The sequence below is a fragment of the Geospiza fortis genome, unplaced genomic scaffold, assembly GCF_000277835.1.
Source record: "Geospiza fortis unplaced genomic scaffold, GeoFor_1.0 scaffold8, whole genome shotgun sequence".
NCBI lineage: Eukaryota > Metazoa > Chordata > Aves > Passeriformes > Thraupidae > Geospiza > Geospiza fortis.
Genome location: NW_005054414.1, coordinates 198,632 through 218,800, shown reverse-complemented (window position 1 = coordinate 218,800; position 20,169 = coordinate 198,632). Strand labels below are relative to the sequence as shown.

At 43.7% G+C, this 20,169-nt stretch overlaps 1 protein-coding gene across 2 annotated transcripts in view; it reads left to right on the top strand.

Annotated features, from left to right (window-relative positions):
• The window catches only part of CREB3L2 (cAMP responsive element binding protein 3 like 2), a 71,416-nt gene that overhangs the window by 21,704 nt on the left and 29,543 nt on the right, over positions 1-20,169 (top strand). For both annotated transcript variants that reach the window (XM_031061426.1, XM_031061425.1), the window contains exon 2: positions 15,167-15,383. In XM_031061426.1, coding sequence (XP_030917286.1) covers positions 15,254-15,383 — 130 coding nt within the window. In that variant the 5' untranslated portion in view covers positions 15,167-15,253. The remainder of the gene's footprint in view (positions 1-15,166; positions 15,384-20,169) is intronic.

Sequence of the window (20,169 nt, the reverse complement as noted above, 5' to 3'; positions counted from 1 at the left end):
AGTTCACTGGGGCAACATCAGTTCAGTGCTTGATCTTCTGGCACACTGATGCCTGTCCTGGCAACTTGGCTTGGTTTCATTTCATGATGCTGAATAGAAGTGGTGTGAAGTCAGTCCTGTCATCTGCAGCCAGCTCCAACCCCCACAGGAAGCAGCAGTTTTAGGATCACTTCTGTTTCTTCTTTTTTCCTTCTTGTAGTTAAAGAACCTTCCTGATACTGCACATTTGTCAGTGTCCCTTATGCAACAGCTTTCTGTGTAAAATCCGCTGCAAGTTTCGAATTCCTCAAGAGTCCCATGGTGTTCTGGTCTCCCTCCCTCCCAGCCCAGATGGTCTGTGGCAGATGCTCATCTGAAATGTTAGAAAAATGGTCTATATTTAATGCACACAGACACACAAGCCCACACACACATACACATGTATATAAATCTATGTATATATAGTCCTAAGTGGCTCTGGAGTTACACATTGCTGATAAGCAGTACAAGGTTCCCCTGATTATTTTTCTGGCTCTGTACCTGTGTTTCCCTAGAGCCAGACAGACTCATTTAGCTCTGGGAGAGTTTTCCTCCCTCTGGGTCTCTCTCCTTGAGCTGTGTGATGCCAGGGGCTGTGCTGGTTGGTCCCTGGTAGTGGGGGTCTTGTTGGCCGTGTGCCACAGGTGCCTTCCAGGCTGCATGGAAGAAATCACAACACCTGAAATTCCTGAATGCAGATTTTCATTTCTGAGCTCCTGAGCTTGCACTTTGCCTCTGGGTACCCCTCAGAGCCTAAAATACTGTGTGTGGCATTGGTGAGGTGACATCTTGAATCTGGTGTTTGCCCTCATGAGAGGAAAGACACTGAGGTGCTGGAGCAAGTCCAGAGAAGGGCAGCAGAGGTGGTGAAGGATCTGGAGCACAAATCTTATGAGGAGCAGCTGAGGAAGCTGGGGTTGTTTAGTCTACAGAAAAGGAGGTGCAGGGTGACCTTCTTGCTCTCTGTACAGCTATCTGAAAGGAAGTCATAGGAATGTGGGTTGGGTCTCTTCTCCCAAGGACAAGCGGAAATGGGCTCAAATTGCCCCAGTGAAAGTTTTAGATTGGATAATAGGAAAATATTCTTTACTGACAGGGTTGTCAAGCACTGGAACAGGCTGTCTAGGGATGGGATTACGTCACCATCCCTGGGGATTTTTAAAAGATGTGCAGATGTGGCACTTAAAGACCAGGTTCAATGTTGGACTTGTCAGTGTTGGGTTGGACTTGCTGATCTCAAAGGTATTTACTAACCTAAACAATTGCAAGTGCTTGTGTGCGTGTGTCTCACCCCTGGCCTTGGTGCAGTGTCCAATGCTGTGCCCTGCAACAAGGGGTTTTCTCTATCTCCCAGCTGGCTTTGGTTTTCTTATGATCCTGATAATTTTGGCATTGAATGTGATGCAATCTTCCATGCCACTACCCTTGAGATCCCTCCCTTGTGACTGGAGAGTATCCCTTCCTTACTGCCCTTGGGTGCGTGGAATGAAGAGGCAAAGGGCACCTTTGCCTCAGGGGAGGAGAGGCCCAGGCTGGCCCAGGTGCTGTGTGATGGCAGCTCCTGCCCAGCCCTCTCACCACCAGGCCATACTTCTTTCCTTAGAAGAAGGAAAATATGTTGGTCAAGTCTGGAAAAACGACATTTTCCACCCTACTCCCCCCGCTTCTAAACTGTGGGGTAATGGTTGCACAAGCAGGGGCTGAGGGGCCCCTGGAGGCGCTGGCTGGGCGCTGGGACAGGCCCCATGTCCGTCCCCAGGCACACCCCCAGGCTGGGCCTCCCCTCCCTGCTCCCCCATTCAGGCACCCAGCCGCTTCTGAATAGCTGGAATAGATCCTGGCCGTGGCTGGCAGGGGTCGGAGCTGGCGCTGGCCGGGACAGCGGGAATGAGCCATGATGTGGGCCTGTGCTTATGCAATGTCTGATACTCCCCTGCGCCGTCTCTGTCCCCAGCACGCTGGCAGGTTCCTTCTGCAGCCTCAGGAGAGGCATCTTCCACACTGCACAGCTCACTCACTTGCTCAGTATATCCAATTAATTAAATTTCAGTGCCGCAAGTGAAAGCGGCTTTGTTTGTGCATTAGGGTTTGGGGAAGATGCTGGGCAGGGCTCTGTGTGTGTGTGCTGGCTGGAGCACCTTCTGCTGGCATTAATCTTGTAATTAATCTTTAAAACTGGATCACACTCCTCCTTTCCTTAAATGCTCCCTCTCCTTTCATTCTGTCAGCTGGTTGCTTTTAAAGCTTTTCTTTATCAAACTAAAAAAGCTTTAAAACCTTTTTTAAAAAAAGTTTATGTCTAATGTAAAATAAGAGCACAAGTAACCTTGTTCTCACTGTGTTTGAACAGGGTTGCACATTACACACTTGTGTTTGTGCTCTTTGTCAGGTTTAAAGCAAGAATAAAGTTACTTGCCTTTGATTTTTCTGCTGTGGGCAGGCTTCTGCTGCTGCAAACTTGGCACTTGGAAAGGATGATAGGCCCTGAAAGAGATGCCCAGACACATGCAGCTTTACTAACTAGAAGACTTAAAAAAGATTTTGAAGTGGGCAGCTGCTAAATGACTTCTTTTGAAGCAAATCTTTTCATGTGGAAACTCCCTTTTAATTTCCCCATGCACTTCAGCATTCCTCTCGCTTGGGCTCGTGGGGAATCTCCCGTCAGCACTGAAACTGGCCATCTATTGGATGTGGAAGTCAAATGTGGACTCTGAAAATTATAACAGTGCTCTGTGCTTGTGAGTCCTTGCCGTTTGTCACTACCACTTGCGTGTGGTGTGGTGTGGCTGGGGCTGCCGCTCTGATCCTGAGGAACAAATTAGTTTCAGAAGGATAGGGGATAGTTTGCATGTGTGTGTTTGCATTTTCAGTTTTTTGATAGAGAAACCCTGAAGTCCAGTGCAAGCTTGCCAAATCTTTCCTCTGAGACCCTCTCTCAGCTTGCTGTTGAGGTGGGGCTCTTGCAGTGATGACAGGTAGGAGGGGCTCCCTCTCCCAGCTAACTGGGACATGTGTGCAGCCCTCTGGTGTGGGGAGGAAAGCTGACTCACTTGTGCAGCAGAGCTGGAGAACCTAGCCTTAAAAATAAACAAGGGAAAGGCTTTCAGTGGGCTAGTGCTGTGGGATGTGCTGGCCACATGGAGTTTGCTGAGCACCATGTTTGGAGCAGGCTTTGAGCGAGGCGTTGTGTGTGACATGGACAACCTTTGGTCTCAAACCTGCCTTCCTGAACTGTGTTCCCCAGCTGCCTTCCTGATAAACATATCAGGTTATCTGGAATACAGGAATGCAAAGCTGCCATCAGCAGGTTTCCCGGCTCTGGCTTTGCATCAGTTTCTCCAGAACACGCTGCCATTCTAGTAAACAGCCTTGTTTGGCTGCCAGAGGGCCAAAGGAAACAATTATGATGAATTATTTTAACCTTACGCAAATCAAGGGCTATAAAACTTCCCCAGATTGTCTGAATTCCTGCATATCTTTTTAGGGCAACCTCTAATCTTCAGTTAAGAATGGCTTGGGTCGAAGAATTCGCTCTGTTCCTTCATGATTGATTGTTCTCCCTTTTTTTAATATTGTGAACCACAATGAATGGATCTGGCTCCAGATGGTAGCTGGAGAGCTGCAAGTTGGTAGAGCCATCCTCTGAAGCCTTATTCCCTGTTTTATTACTTAGGAACATTCATGTTCTGCATTTGTTTCCTCTTTGATAAGCGGAATACGTTTCTTCTCTTCTTTGCTTTTATTTTGAGGCAAGATTTCCCTTTCTATAGTGATTCTTGTGATTCTCTGAACTTTCTCCAGTTGTTCAACTTCTTTTTTTTTTCTGAAATTTGGTGGCATAGGAGTGGAGCCTGGCTGTGGCCAGTAGCAGCTGCATGCACCATGAGCACAGAGAAGTTTGTGCTTCACACCTGTCTGTCTTCTGAAGTCCTCAAACTCTGGTTTTGCAGGAGCACAGATTTGTGCAGCAGGTTGTGTGATTGGGGTGAGGCTGCAGTACAGAGCTGTAGCAGGGGGTTGGGCTTTTCAGGCACACTTCTTTTAAATATGAAAGAAGTTTCTTATTTAAGAAACAAGTACAAGCAAAAAAAGTCCTAAATAAATAAAAGGGGCAAAAATTTCTGCAATACCTCCCTGCTGTTCTTTAGGTGCTGGCCCCACAGCATGGGATGGCCATGCAGGAGTCCCCAGTGCTTGGCTGCACCTGGAACTGAGTGAAACCCCAACACTGGCTTGGGGGCTGAACCTGAAATACAGCAGAGATGTCCTGCATTTGGAGCATGAGCACACATCTGCAGGAATTCCTCCCCAGGACCCAGAGATTGTGGTACCTGTCCCACAGGTGTTCCTCAGCCATGTCCCTGAGTCCTGGGGTCTTGGCTTCTGATTGTCATCGCCCAAGTGTGACTTATGGTTTGCACCATAAGACACTTTTATTTTTTTTTTCAATTTACCTTTGGCTTTACTTAACACATGTCTCTTGTTTATCGCTGCTTACCAAGTTCTCTGTGTTTTGGTTTTGTGACCTGACCTTTTTCTTGCTTGCTGCTCCTGCTGATACTGCATTATCTGCAGCCTTCAGTGGTGGTGGCTTTTCCTCTCAGGTCACAGTATTAGAGTCTGGGGCCAAGAACTGATCCCTGTCGGAACCCACTGAAAACATGTGGCACAATCAGCTCATTTGTGTTTCACATCTGGAGATCTCTGATTTCCTTGTCACACTGAATGGGGCCTGCTGACTTCATTTCACTCTGGCTTTGTTTGTATAGCACCAAGTCAATTGCCTTACACGACAAGAGGTATTAAACTTGTACGCTTGTAACATTATTTCAGAAGGAGAGAAAATTTAAGAAGCTTGATTATCAGTTATTGTGAAATAATAAGCATAAATTAGATTCCCTTTTGGAAGTTCTTGGGCTCTTCACTACTCTTTTCCCTTTTCCATCTCTTCCCTTCCTCAGAAATGAACAGTAGGTAGGTTAACTTGCTGTTACTTTGGTTGCCTTGTTTACATTTAAATATTTTTGTATTATTTCTTACAGTCCATTAATATTGTCTCCTACTGAAAATAGTTTCAAGGGCTCCTTAGAAGCTCTATTTAGACTTTTCAGATGGAAGTTTTCTAGGTCTACTAATTAAAATGGCCAACTTTGAGTAGCTGTTTTTATATTCTCTTCCATTATTGTTGGAATAAAAGTCATTTCATTACCATCCTGTGGGATGGCTGTATCATCTGGTCTTACATAAAAAGCAGTAATTCAGAACCGCCCCCTCCCAGGAATATTCAATTAAACATTTTGATCTTCTTTTTTCTCCCCTCAATAACTGCAGCCAAGCAGTGGCCTGATCTATAATTAACATTCTTCTGGATCCTGACAAACTCAGAAGCAATCTTTCTCCCTCTGAATTGCATTTTCTATTAACTCTTTCTTGTTTTCTAGATTCTGATTTACATTAATTCTTGGTAATTTTTCCTTTCTCTCAGTAGCTCAAATATATAATACTTATGTTCCCATGGTAAGTAGGTTTGTTTTCCCTGTATGGTTTTCTCTTCACCTGCCATGGTGAGGTGGCGGTGGTTTCGCCTTTCAGGTGGGGAGGAGCAAATGAGAGAAAGTCCAGAGCAGTCACGAGAGTAAACACTGTAATACACTGAGATTTAAATGGCTGTGCGCAAAAGTCAATGACACTTGGCAAAAATACACAGCTGGGGATGGAGGAAGTTCTGGCACAATCTTAATATGCTGCTTATCTGTCACTGGTTTATTTTATCCCTTTCCAGGAGCTGTGACTTTGACTTTTCCGGTGGTTTTTCTTCTGCTCCCTTGCTTTTCTGGCTTTGCTCCTCCAGAGTCTTTGCCTGGAGCTTGCAGCTTCATTCCCAGTTCTGCTGCTCTTCTTTATGTCCTGCAAGGGGATGGATGAGTAGCTTGGCCTCAGTTTCACCTGCTTGGGAGCAAAGGCCTGGAAATGGAAGGTACAGAGAGGAGCTAGAGATGAAGGAGAGGGGTGCTCTGACTGGGAGAGAGCTAAAAAAAAAGAAGCTAAAGTGTCAGGTCACAGACAAATAAATTATAGCAACACTGGTTTGAAAGTCTCTTCTGTATTCCCAGGACTCATGAGGAGAGAGAGCCACCATACCTCTTGCTAGATAACCTGTTCCACAAGTCCCTGCATCTCTGGAAGGAAGCACAGAGGAAAAACAAGCGCAGAAGTTTATTTTTAGGACCTGGTCTTAGGATACAGATGTTTCCATCTATTGCTGTCTTGGGTCCTGAACCCTAGTCCAGTACCACTCATGGTTTATTTATTTATTTTTTATGAAACTGAGTGAAGTAATGTTTACTGGCACTGGGACAAAAGGCTCGTCATAGGGAATTGGAATACCAGCTCTCAAGTGTGGGGTATCTTAAAATGATTTTTCCAGACACATGCTTGTAAGTGTATATTTATTTATCTTTTTCATATCCTGTCTCATTTTTTAGCTTTCTGCAGATTTCAGCAGGGCTTCAAAACAAACTTTGTCTGCCTTTGACACAAGTAAAAACCAAGTGACCCACCCACACTCTTGTTTTGACATAAAATGAAATGTGTCTTCCCTCAGAGGACGGGTCCCAAAGTACCAGTGCTGATGGAAGTACTGGTCCATACAAAATAAGGTGCCAAAACCATTTCTGTGGATTCCTGTGTGGATTTCTGTGGAGTTAAGGCTGTACAAGTGCAATGTGGGTGTCCTGAGGGATCCATCTGATGGTCCAGAGGACCACTGGGGGTGGCTTTAAAAGGCAAGGCTTTTTGCTGTGGGATGGATTTGGTGGGGCTGGCTCATCTGAAGCAGCTCCAGTGTCATGGCCTCAAAACCAATGTTCTCTTTCAGGTGCAGGGCAGGGATGTTCTTGGTGTTGTCATCACCAAGTACTGTCACACTGCTCTTCATTAGCTTGCTGGGGCAGCAGCAGGTTTGACATTAAACTTGCTGCAAAGTTGCAAACTGGGAATGTTTTGTTTGTCAGGGATGTGATGATAGCAGCTGTCGATGAAGTCCTAGCTCTGTGTGCATCCGTGGTGTCTGGGCTTAGTGCCGGCTCAGGGGAAGGGTGAGGGGTATGTCACATCAAACCCCAGGATGTTTCTGCTGAAAGCAAGGTAGAGGACTTGTTTGGAAAGGTGCTTTTCAGTGTGGTTGTTTGTTTGCCTGTCTGGTGAGATCACACACTGGAAGAGTATTAGACACACAGCCAACTCTTTTAGTGCGCGGTACTTAATGTGTAACCCTCAGTGACAGCAGCACTGAACACAAAGTCCTGCCAGTGTGTTCCTCCTCCTGCCCTGATAGCAGATATCTGTGTGATAGGCACAGGTCCTGCTGGGCAGGGTCTGAACCCTCAGGCAGCTCAGGTCATTGCTAGCCAAAGGCTGCTGATCCTTGAGCTCTGCAAGGGTTGGGCAGTTCATCCCTCTGTTTAGGGCAATATGACCTGTTGATTTCTTTACATTTGTTTCACAGAAGAACTCAATTTTTTATTCTCCCTCCACTCTGCTCAGGCACCTGTTTCTTGAGTTCAAGAAAGGGTTATATGTGCATGGTGTGTTTTTTCTTTTTAAAACTATGCACACATCTGCAATTTCAACCATTATTTGTATGAATTTTTGGTAGTTTTTATAAAAGCTAATTCATATTTTCCATAATCAACTCAGGGTATCTGCATTTAGGCACTTGATAGTCTGACTCTTTAAAGCTGAAGAGTGCCTAAATAAACATTGAGGAGTTTAAATTTGTGTATTTTCAAGCCTCAGTTTCTATTCTTGAAAACAAACAAACAAACAAACAATGCAGCAGAACACCCCCCAACCAGTACTGTAAATCTGTAAAACAAAGATTACTAACTCTTTTGTGAAATAACATGCCCAATCTCTCCTTAAGCTGCCAATACTGATCATAAAGCCTTACTTATTTTATAATAACAGACAGCTTTAATTAAAGGGCAGGATTTTGATGGGTGGTGTGTAGGTTTGCAGCCAGCATTAGGAAGAAGAAGGAATGATGGCTCCTGCAAGCTGGAACCTTGCCATTTAAACTTTGCAACCATTAAAGAAGAAACACTTTTGAAGGAAAGTGTAAGGATTTTTATTTTAAATGTCAAGTGTCTTGTCAGTCAGGACTAGCAAGCACTGCTGATAGAGCAGAAGTTTTTTCTACCTACACCAGTCAGACTGGTGAAAGATCCTCCTTTGAAAGATACTAATTTGGTCCTCAGGGAGGAGGCTGCTGAGAGCGCTTTAAACATGAAACAGCTGAACTGGAGAGCATCTGTGTTGTGCAGGAGGTCCCCTGCACTAATGGGAACCTAAATGTGAAATTATGATTTTTCTGAGGTTTCGTAGCAGTATCAGTGGTTATCTTTTCCTCCTTCCTGTTATAATTCTAAAGTCTGCTGGGAGTTGGACTTGGTGATCTTAATGGGCTCTTTCCAACTTGAGATATTCTGTGATCTCTAAGGTGCATGCAGGACTAGTGGATTCTGTTTAAAATACAGGAACTGTGCTGGCTGTGCCCTTTACAAAGGGCTCATCTGTACCCATCAACAAGGGATGCTGTTGCAGGAGGCCTGAGATGTATTTTCTTTGCTTTCATCCCCTCCCATTTCCATGTTGAGGGAAGATGTTAAATGAAGCCAAATGCAGTGTGCCCAAGTGGTGTAAAACTCTCCTATATTGCCAAGATCTGTCTCCTGTCAAGAAGGAACTGGAGCAACCATGCTCTTTTAAAAATGGCTGTAAGTTGAACCGGCTGTGCAAGAGCAAAATGTGTTATCCCTGCTGCTGAGCTCTTGGGCAGCAAAGAGGGCCATAAATGCCCACCAATGAATTGTAAATTTTGTATACAATCTGAAAACTTTCTTCACTGTTTATTTTTTGGTTTAACCCTGTGAGTTCCACAGAAGACACTAGTTTGATGTAAAGCTTGTAGTAAATCCAAGTTCCTTCCAGAGAGCCTGGAGGTGTTGCTGGGGTGTAACCAAGCAAATTAATGTTATCTCACAGCAAATATTTATGACTGGCAGTGCATGGCTGGAGCATGGGAAAAAAAAAACCCAAACAAAACAACCAAACATACTTTTCTTCACTACACAGCTTTTAATACATAACTGGTCTCTTTAGGTATCTTGTGTGGGTGCCAAAAATCATTGGGGACCCCAGTGAGTAAGTTTTGGAAGCTGAGCTCCCCTCCCTGTGTGGTGTGAGCCACGCTGGCTGGAGGGGGCAAAGAGAGGCTTGCCCCTACTCTTGGGGGCTTGTGAGATGCAGATGGGTCAGCAGGCCTGTCCTGCAGCTCTGCAGTCACTGGGGTAAGGAATTGTGACCCTGCTGCTCACTGGTGAGGGGAAGGGCATGGGGACAAGTAATGGAGAGGTTCAGTGTTCTGTGCTTCGGCTGCTCAAGCTGGCAAAAAAAAAAAAAGGCATTGTGGGGGTGGGGGAAGAGCTGAGAGGAAAAAACAGCTACATCTGACCTGAGATCTTAATCCAAATGCTTACTTGCGACACAGAATTAATAATGTACTTGGAGGTCTCAGTCAGGGACTCACATGGGGGGAGCCTTCTTGAAGGGATTCCAGCTCACTGACTCACTGCTCTTGCCCCAGTGACTCACTCCTCTGGCTTTGGCTTCTTGGGAAGGGGGTGGGAAACAGCAAAACATGCACCCAGCCTGGTGAAAAGTTAGGCTAGATCCAAGAGCTGTGCACTGGGAGAAGGGCAGGGGAGTGTGAGAAGGATTTTCCTATTTTGCATGACTCCCAAGAGGCTTGGGCTAGGAAGGAGCAATAGCATCCTTTTCTCTTCTTGCAGACAGTGGACTTAAAGGACTGAACTTGAGGGTTGTTTCTCACCCTTGTCTCTGCTGCACAAGGGCTTCTTTCTTTCTTTCTTTGATTTTTGTTTTTCTTTCTTTTAACCCATATTTAAGTCCTCTCTATTTAAGAATTTAATTTAGGTTTTAGTTATATTTTTAAATACAAAATACTTTCCTGGTGGAAGTTGTTGAAGAAAAGAGTGAAAGAATATTTTGGAAGACAGGCAAAGGAGTAAGCATGGTTCTTGGAAAATCCCCCTGATAAGTTAAAAAAATGCATGTCTGCTTTGCTGGTTGTGGGGTGGAAATATTTGAGTGTTTGCAATGGAAATGTGTGCATACATGTGTACATAATGGGGTGGATTATAAGATTTGCTCAGCATGAACTTCAGCATTTCCAACTGTGTAACCTGAGCAAGTTGGGAAGATGTGCAGATTTAATTACCATGTAAATCTATTAGCTCTGAATTTCCTGGCATTTGTTTTGCTTATGACACAACTTGTATGTTATTCACTTAATGGATTTTTTAAAATCTGTCCACATTTTTTTTAGTGCTTCAAGTGAGTAAATGCTGGTGTGAGAGTCCAAACAATTGTGTCTGCTTTTACAGTGGAACTCATTGCTGGTTTCAAATACCAGTTTTGTGTTACTCTTCATATTCTCCCACAAGTGAGGGAATTTCAGTATAGTTACTGAGGAGACATTAAATGATTTTACAGTATAATAAAGACATGAAACCCAGGCTGTTTGTACCTACAGGTGAATGGTGAGATTTTTTTTTTTATGAGTGCCTGTTGTGTACTTGACAGTTCCTTCTGTGGAGGGGTGACAGATCCCTTCAGGATGGGGAGATTTTGGGATGAGCCAGGAGGGAGCCACTAACTCCCAGGAGGATAATATCTTGAATTTGTGGGTGGTTATAACCCTAGCATGTTGCATGGCTGCCTTGCCCTGGTCTGCTGGGAGAGCTGGCCTTGTTTTGCAGTGTGCAAAAGGTGCTGCCATTGCAGCTCCCCTCTGGCATGGCTCTGCTGGAAAAGGTGGGATTGCGCTGCTACAACTGGTGTGTGGCACTTGTAGCTGATGCAATGCATTTTCCAGCCTCAGCAAAGCCTGCTACTTGCTTAAAAAATTAAATAGAATTGGGAAGTGTCATTTTGGGCTCTTGACTTGTCTGTATTCCTTTTTTAATGAGTTCTTAAAAGGTCAATTTTCTGAAGATGACTTCAATTTTTAGGCATGGTAGCATCATATTCAAACAACCAACTGGGCTAGTGCTGCTCTCATCTGACTTCAGGTCAGCCTGTGGAGAAGCCAGCACCGCCATGCACCTAGCAAAACCTGAGTGTTTTGCTTCACAGACCTTCATTTGATCAGACAAGAAATAAAAAAGCCCCTGGTCCCTGAGGCAGCTGGAGAAAAGGGCCTTTGTGTGGCAGGAAGAGGCAGATGCTGTGCAGAGCTGCAGCCCACGGCACAGCTGGTGTGCAGCCAAATGCTACTTTCCAAGAGCTGCCCAAAAATCCCCTGTGCACCCGGATGTGAGAGCTTTCCTCTGTTTGCTCACTGCAGCAGCATGGCTGGAGGTGTTTGTGTTCCCCAAAAACACCCAGGATGTAGGCATGAGCCAGTGTCCAGGCAGATGAGTGCTGAAACTCCTCAGGGCTGCCATTTCCTTCCTGTGTGTAAACAGGAGTGCTGCTGTTTTGTTCTTCTTCTCAGGGTTCTGGGGGAGAGGGAGGTGGAAGATAAGGTTACATCTGTCCTAAATCTCTGACTTTTTACAGAGGTTAAAACCCTAGCTGAACACATCTCTTTGCGATGTGGTGAGAACAGTTTAATAATTCAAACAGACTCCTTGTACTAACATATGTCTGCAATTAGTTCTGGGGCTGCCAGTGGGGTGTGAGGATAGCAGGAATCTGGCAGCTGAGCTGTCTATAACAACAAAAAGGGAAAAGAAGAAGAAGGCAGATTGTCCAAGTGCTCTTTCCTCTGTTTTTTAAATTTTTGTAAAGGTGAACTCTCTGGGTGAAAGATGCCCAGCTGAAAGCCATAGACAAAAAATTTCTTTCTTTTGCAAGCAAATTTATATACAGGTTCTAAGGGTCAAGGTCTCAGTTTCCTTCCCAAATTGCCCTTTCCTGTTCCTGAGCGCAGGGATGGTTGCTACTGTGTCAAAATTGAGGGTTATTCTGGGGCTTTCCAGCTATGGAAGTTGCATGCTGAGGTGCATGTGGAAGCAGAGAGGGAAGGAGGAGGAGGAGGAGAGGGGCTGGCAGTGGGAGAATGAGCTTTGAAAAGAGAAGGAACAGCTTAGGTGTAGGTGGAAGTTTTGGGGAGCTGGAAGTCTGGCTGCCCCTGGGTGGTTTCTGCTTTAGCTGCTGCTCAGATGCCTTTTCTTCTTTAGTTCTCTAAGCAAACTGAGCCACGCTCAATGAGACAATTGCTTTATTTGGGACAAAAAGTGATCTACCTTTAAGCATTCACTGTAGTAGAGAAGTGTATCACATCTGAAAAATTCCTGTAAATCAAGGAGCCTGTGATTTTTTAAATCAGGAAAGTCCACATCCCTAAAATTGTCTGTTTGCTGAGTTCAGTAGCTGCACAGTCTGACCTGTGGCAGTCTCTATTGGCCAGTGTACAATGTTACATCACAGACCATTAAAAATAAACTTGATACTTATAATGAAACTAAAAAATCACTTTACAAACCAACCATTTATTTGCTCTCAGATAGTTCTGTTATAAATACATATTCTTTTCTTGCTCACAGCTTGCTGCTTTGCAGCTGCACGTAAAAAGGAGAAAGCACAAATATTGACAAATGCGTTTAACATCCTTCCCCACCCTGAGGTCCTCTTTCTCTCTGGTTTTCTGAAGCTGAATGTTTGTTTCCTCCTTTGCTTTTCCTGAAGTGGTTTTAGTAAAATTCCCCATTCAGAAAGGAAAAAAAAATAAAATCTGATGGGCCTAGCTTCAGTCAAATGGAAAAGTAAAATAACATTTGATAAGCTTTTATTCCATATCAAAGCAGTGATAGATAGAAGGCTGATAAAAATATTTATTTCTGAATTTGCCAAAAATAGCTGAGTAGCCTGTGACCATGTTTCTTTAAGCTGAGTCTGTTAAGTTATAACATCTAAATAGTCAGACTAAGTCAACACATAGGTATGATATTTTCAATGATGACATCCTGAAATTGGATGATGCTGGTGGCAAAGCAGCTGCATGTGGAACTATGGTACAAATATTGTAGCAGCCATATTCCAGCATCTGCTACTCATCAGTCAGAGTGATGCATGCAAGAGTTAGAAAGAAGGAAATGCTCCAGCTTTAGGACAATATGTAAACAAATATAATGGACTCTTGCCATTGCTCCAAATGAAAAGAAATGTGTAGACTGGGGGGAAAATCATTGTCCCTAAGAAAGACACTGCTTTTTTATAGGTTCATTTTTGACTTTTCATGGATGGGAAGTATTTCTGTGCCTTGTTTACACATTAATGGCTGCCTGCCCTGTTTTATTCAGAGTCTTTATTGATGTACCAGGATGTTCGACTACTCATGTGCATTCTTTTTCTTTGCATAGTGGGGTGGTGTAGTGGGGTGTTTACACTTTTCTCCTTGTTGAGAAGCCCCTGGTTGTCAAGTTATAGTGAGTCCTTGGGTATGAAAATTAAAATAAATGAGGCTTTCTAAGGTGGTCATGACCCTCTTGCAGAGTCCTCTAAGAGTTTATTAGTGTTATGACTTAGAGTAAGTAAATATGAGGCTACAAATCTGTTTTGCCATTTGTAAAGGCTTTTCTTGAGCTAGTTTGTTATTCCAGCATAGCAGCGTGGTCCTCTGTTTATTGCCTTGTATTCAGTCAATATTTTCTTTTCCTCATTGTCGGTCAGAATTGACTCAAGACTTACTGATTTTAAAAAAAGGCACAGTTAGCATTTGGAGGAGCTGCTTGAACATCCAGGAGCTCTGTGGGAGCCAGCTGTGCTCAGGGTTTTCAGCATGAGGCTTCAAGGCCACAGGTGCTGCTGGAGCTGTGAAATGTGAGTGTGTGAGGGTGTGAGCACACTGCTTCCCTTGTGGGTTTGCACAATATTGACTTGTTTAATTCTCAATTTAGCCTACAGGAAGCTGAATCTTGAATTTCAGTGTTTGTTTCTGCAGGAGGGAGCATGATGAAGAGCCAAGATCAATATTGCTTGCAAAAACTAAACAGATCAAACAAACTTGGACTTTTATAGCATCATGCCTGAGCTGACAAAGATTCCTATATAAGATGGTAGATAATGGCTCATTGTTCAGAAAATCTCATTACAATTCACTGTGCAAGTATTTTTATCCAAAAATAGAATTCTTTGTTGTCAATGAGATGAACAGGAGTGATTTGTTGCAGTGCAGATTTTTCATCTGTCAAAGATGTAGTTTTCTGACATTGGAAAGAAGATGAAGAGACAAAGTTTTTGGCTATTGATAGGAACTGCACTGGAGTTTGGATGAAATAGATTGCAAAGTTTGGTTTGTGCTCATTTTGAATAATAAACAAACATGGAATTACTCTGCTACATGCAGATCTAACATGTGCTGCTGGTGTAATGAATTCAGTGCAATAGAGAAAGTGGCAATTAGTACTGGCTGTCAGGAGCTTTAGCTCTGGGGCCTAGAAGCTGGGTATGGGCTCTAGGTGGAATGCTACTTCTAAAATAGATACATAAATCAACCAGGAAACCCATTTTATAGCACATGTGTTAATTGCTTGGCTGTGGATGTGCATGGACCCGTTTTCCTGGAGCACACGGAGTGTTCTGCACAGCTAAAACAGTCATATGTGGTGTCAGTCTGTGCTGGAATGTGTTTCATTTTTCTTCTGTGCTTCAGTGAACATTAACCCCCTACATTCTATTCCATAGACAATATGTTCTGGTGATAGATCCTGCAGGATCTTTCACTCTGTGAAAGGGAGATGTGCTTTCCCATTTTTCCCACTACAGTGCACTGTAGTGTGTACCTTTGGGGTGGCAGGAGGAGACTGCTTCAGGACATGAGTACCATGCTTCCATTTTCCATTTTTGTTGCAGTTCAATGAGAGGCTCTTCTATTGTAATGCATGCCTCTGAGAGGACTCTTGTTCTAGCTGTAGCTCTTCAGCTTGAGCTGGCAGATTCCTGCTGCTGACTGGCACGGATGACCAGTGCACATATAGAATTGTTCTCATCTATTCCCTCCTGGGGTTGGCATGACAGACAGCAAGGAGATAAACTTTCCCCTGCTTTTTTGTCTCCACAGCACTTCACAGAGTTCCTGGATGAATTTTCACCTGATGTCCTAGGCCAGCTGTTGAATGATCCCTTCTTGTCTGAGAAGAATGAAATCATGGAGGTGGAACTGTCTCCAGCATCCCCAGCACCTCTCATCCAGGCTGAGCACAGCTATTCTCTCTGTGGGGACTCCCGACCCCAGTCTCCCCTGACCCACATCTCCACTGATGACAACTTTAATGAAGGTACAACACACTGAGCCCAGGTTCTTTTGTTGTGATGATGCAGTAATGAAATGCTCCTGGTGGAACTGTGGCTGTGGAAAATGGTGATGCATAGAATTGATGAAAACCCATAGCATTTTTAACAGCTACCTGCAGTTCAGCAGTTATAAACTGCTGGAGGGGAAAAAGGGGAAAGGCAGGAATGGTGGGAGGAGCAGATCCAACCTTCTTGTTGTGGTGTGAAGTAGTTGGTGGAGGAGCAAGACCATGAATATCTGGTAACTATAAGGAATAATTGCAATGCCAGACTTTGACTTCTAAAAATTGGTTTAGCTTCACCATTAGCTTTACAGTACAAAGCAGTGGAGTGTTAAGCTGCATTAGAATAAAAGGGAGAGAGATTAGTGCTTTTGGCTAAGCATTGACCAGCTGAACTGTTTGTGAAGATCCACAGTTTTGTAGTCCAAAGTGCTCTGTTGGAACAAGATGAAATCTTTTAGAGATTTGACAAGAGCACAACTAATAAAACCTGTGAGAAGGATTTTTCAATGTGAGACAGGATTTTTGGAAATTATAGGGAAACATAATCTACACAAAATTTTCCATTTTCCTAGCTATTTTACAGGAATATTTTTAAATTAACACATACAGGAGATATTAATTGTGGAAGGGAAAACTAGCACAAGGAACATCAGAAACCAAACTTTTATGGAAGTTAATAGGGGGAAGCTTCAAATTAGGCTAAAAGTGAGGGGAGTTTCCTTTGGGGAAAATTCCTGAAGAAATTCATACTGCTGAGACCACTGTAATAGAGCTGTAGTCAAATGATGTTTTAAAAAGCCAAGAAACTTTAACAAGTGGGTTTAAAAATAGAAAATGAATGGAAAACATTTTGTCTTATGTTCACTCTGCAGAGTGTTTCATAAGAGAGGAGGAGGAGTTGTTCTTGGTGTTTGGGATTTTATTTAATCCTAACCCCAGAATCGTACTCACAACCTTTCTGCACCTATTGACTTCAAAACAGCGAAGCTCAGAGAAGTACCTAAGGAAATTGCAATATTAGAGTTAACCTGGCTGTCTGATAGATATTCAAAGGCATCACACTGATGGTTTTCTATTCCTTAAATCTGTGAGAGCAGGAAAAGAGGATGGCAGTACTGCAGGGCTTGGCACTGGGGGTTGAAAGCATCTCTGTTATTAGACAGTGAAGGTACACAGTGGTCCTGACAACTCCAGTGAAGGCCAGTCCCCTGGGTGGGGTAAGGGCGCAGGTACTGGGAGCACCAGTGTCCTTTTGGGGAGCAGAAAGTACAGAGTGTGGAGGGGGAGGTCTGTATGCTCCAATCCTCTGCTGCTGGGGAGCTGGGAGGGGTTTTGTGGAGTGGCAGGACCTGAGACATATATGGAATGTCCAAAAAATTTGCATTTTCCAAATACCCATCCCAGTGGGCAAATTGGTGAGCTCTTGTAGTGTTTTCATGATTTTTCCCTGGTGAGGGATGGTTTTTGAGCTTCAGCATGCAGGGAGGCTGAGAAAAATGCTGGCCTTGTTCAGCACATGATCTTCAAGAGAGGTTTAAGCCTTTTGGTGTCTGTTTCCATCTTTTGTTTTCCCCCCCTGTTGCAATATGATATGAAATGAACAACATACACTTGAGATGTTTAAGGCAAAAAAGGCACATTTATTTCTGGGCTTTGATATTTATAGAATTCTAAAAGTGAGCCTGGATAGGAGGATGAAATTGCTACCTCTCCTACCACACTGGTCAAACCAACAGTCCATCAATTCTCTCCTCCTCCAGAAAGGAATGCAAAACAATCATTATTTACATGAAAAGTGCATGAGAAACTCCATTACAAAAATGTAAACATCAAAAAACTTAGAAGCATTTTAAAAGAACAGAGCAACACCACCCCCCCACCCCAAGTCTTCCACCACCTTATTGAAAATATTATTTAATGTTTCCTTTCAGCCATTATGGTGGAGTAATTGGTTGCTCTGATTCCATTTTCCTGCCCACTCCTGCAGGGAAATGAGTAATTTCTGCTGTGAGCTGTTTCTTGCTGGCCACTGCTTGGCCATTACCATAATTTCTGCAACTGCTGAATTGACCTATTCCTGTAATTGTAAATTTTACATAAAGTTTTTCTAAAAAGAGCTAGAACTGTAAAACTTAGAAAACTCATAAGTCTGGGTTTAACTTTTCCGAGAAGTCCTGTTAAGTTGAAGGTGAACACACATTTAAATGTCCATAAAGCCAAGGTCCAAACACTGGCTTTCCCCACTTACTCTTCTGACTTCACTGTATTGAGCCCATTTCCCCAGCTGTGTACAGAATAACTTCTTTGAATACTTGCAGCCTGTGGCTATTGTGGGCTCTCTGAAGGTGTCAGTTTTAAAGCACATGGGTACAAGACATCTGGCATTTAATGCATTATTTGGTTTCTTCCCATGACGAGAATCTATTCTTAGATTCAGTTTTGCATAAACTTTAAAGATAACTAGAGGGAGAAAGATTTCCAGGCTTGACCTATCTGCTTGCAGCTGGTTGATCACTTTTGTTTGCCTGAAGTGGTGAATAAGGCACATGGCCTGGGGAGGGCTTCAGGCTGGAGCATGAAAAAGGAGGCTGTGTCCTGTGTACAAACTGTCCACACCAGCTGCACTGCCACCTCTCTCCCACCAGGTTTCTGCTTTCTATTTTTGAGCCCTGGGGTTTCTGAAACAACTGCAGAATGGCTGTGGAGAAGGACAGTGGATAGCTGTGGAGTGGAAAAGGCTCCTGAAAGGACCTGAAGAAGCTGGGAGGGCAGACTGGGAGTAGGGCTGATGGGTAAGGGAGATCTCATCACAGCCTTTTGAGGCACAGAGTCATTTCTGACAGCTGTAAAGAAATAGGGAAGGAAGCCTGATTTTCTGTTGTGGTCAGTGCAGGTTTGTCTTCAGTTTTCCAGTCTCTGCAGCCTTTTAGAAAGGGAAGGCTGTGGGTCAGACAGCCAGGAGCAAGGCAAGACCCAAGTTTCAGCAGGCACTACGGTTATTCTTGTGACTTAGTGTAGGCACTTTCCCTGCCCATCTGTGCTTGATCTTGTTAGCTGTGGGTACAAACTTTGGGATTGTGGCTGTCCCTTGTTTTGGCCATGTGAGATGCATGGGTGACAGAGCCTGCAGCATCTCTGTGGGGCTCTTCATCCTCTGAGACCAGTTGGAGTGCTGGGGGTGTGTTGTGGTGGGTGTGTGTTTGATTTTCCTGGTGTTTTTCACTTTGTGAGCCTGGCAGGGCAGAGCCAGTGGACAGCTGGCCAGTCACTTGGATGCTGTGTCTCAGGTTGTGCCCAGGTTGCTGGGTGCATTCCTTCCCCAGTCCCTGCAGGGCTCTGCGTTTGAGGCTACTCTGGGTCCCCACCTGCCCCTCCTCTTGGTGCTTTCCTGCTCAGGAATGCTTTGAAGTTACTTTTGGATTTGAAGAGGCTTGTCTTGGCTGAAGGTTTGACAGACTGATTGCTGAAATGGTGTGTTTGTGTTTTACTCCTAGCTGTGCCAAAACTGGAGCTGGCCCCAGACTGTAACCTGTATTGTTACTGGGTTTTTTACTGCTGAGGTTATGATTTTCTGTAATGTGCTTTTCAAACTCGAATTTTCTTTTTCAACTTTTAAACTTCAAGTCCATCTCCCTACATGGGGAGATTTTCTTTTCTCCTACATTTTCTTTTTTGAAAAAGAAAAACACAAATAAGAAATCCAAACGAACCAAACAAAACCCCCAACACCATGGCTCCCACTTTTCTCCCTTCAACAATAAATCCATCCCTCATATCAGGCAGGGCTATGAAAAACCCTTGCTTAGGTATGGGGGTCACAAGCAGTAATCAGTGTCATGTGCTGTCTCTGCATAGAGGCACCCCTGGGCTTGAGGCTCAGGTTGGTCTTCATGTGTTTTATTTGTGTCCATATGTATGCACACATTTAATATACATGTGTATATGTGAGTCATAAGAGTTTTATTATTTATATTAGATTATATTAAATATCCTGATGTATTTTCTATATATAGAGAGGTACAATGTCCTGCTACTGCCTGTTTTTGTCCAAATACTGAATTGATGTAATGTGAACAATGAAAATGGGAATCGCTGCTGCCCTGACTTTAAAGAAAACAGAAATGAAAGAAGAAACTCACTTATGCTTTCAAAAGTTGCTGTCAAAGCCACACTGGTAATTTTTTAGAGCACATTCCTGCAACTTGTATTCTGTGTCATTTTTTTTCTTTTGTATGTTTATTTAGGAAATGAGGGGAAAGCCATTTAATGGGAGTGGCCTGTGTTTGTATTGATTTTTATGTGGAAAGGTAGCAGTCAATCCTGTGGACCATCTGCAGTGTTAAATTCATAGAAACATAGAATACTCTGTGTTGGAAGGGACCCATCAGGATCATCAAGTCCAGTTCCTGACCCTGCATGGTGACAGTGTAAGGACACCCCAGGAATCACACCATGTGCCTGAAAGCATTGCTCTGTATGAGAACAACTAAATTCATGCCAGAGTATGAGAAGATTTTTGAACTTCTGTATATCCAAGGTCCACAGTCTCAACAGATCACTCTGCATCCACCCTGTAACTCCTACTTGAGCAGCAGCATGTCTGAAACATGCTAGTTTTGATTTAGAGGTAGGCATTTACTTATGCTTACTGTTAATTGTCAGCTTTATTTGCAGTCTGGCCTCCTTTAGCTTCCAGTCATGAGATCCAGATGAGATCTCATTATAGCCTTTGTTTCTTTTAAAGAACCATCTGCTCTCTGAAACC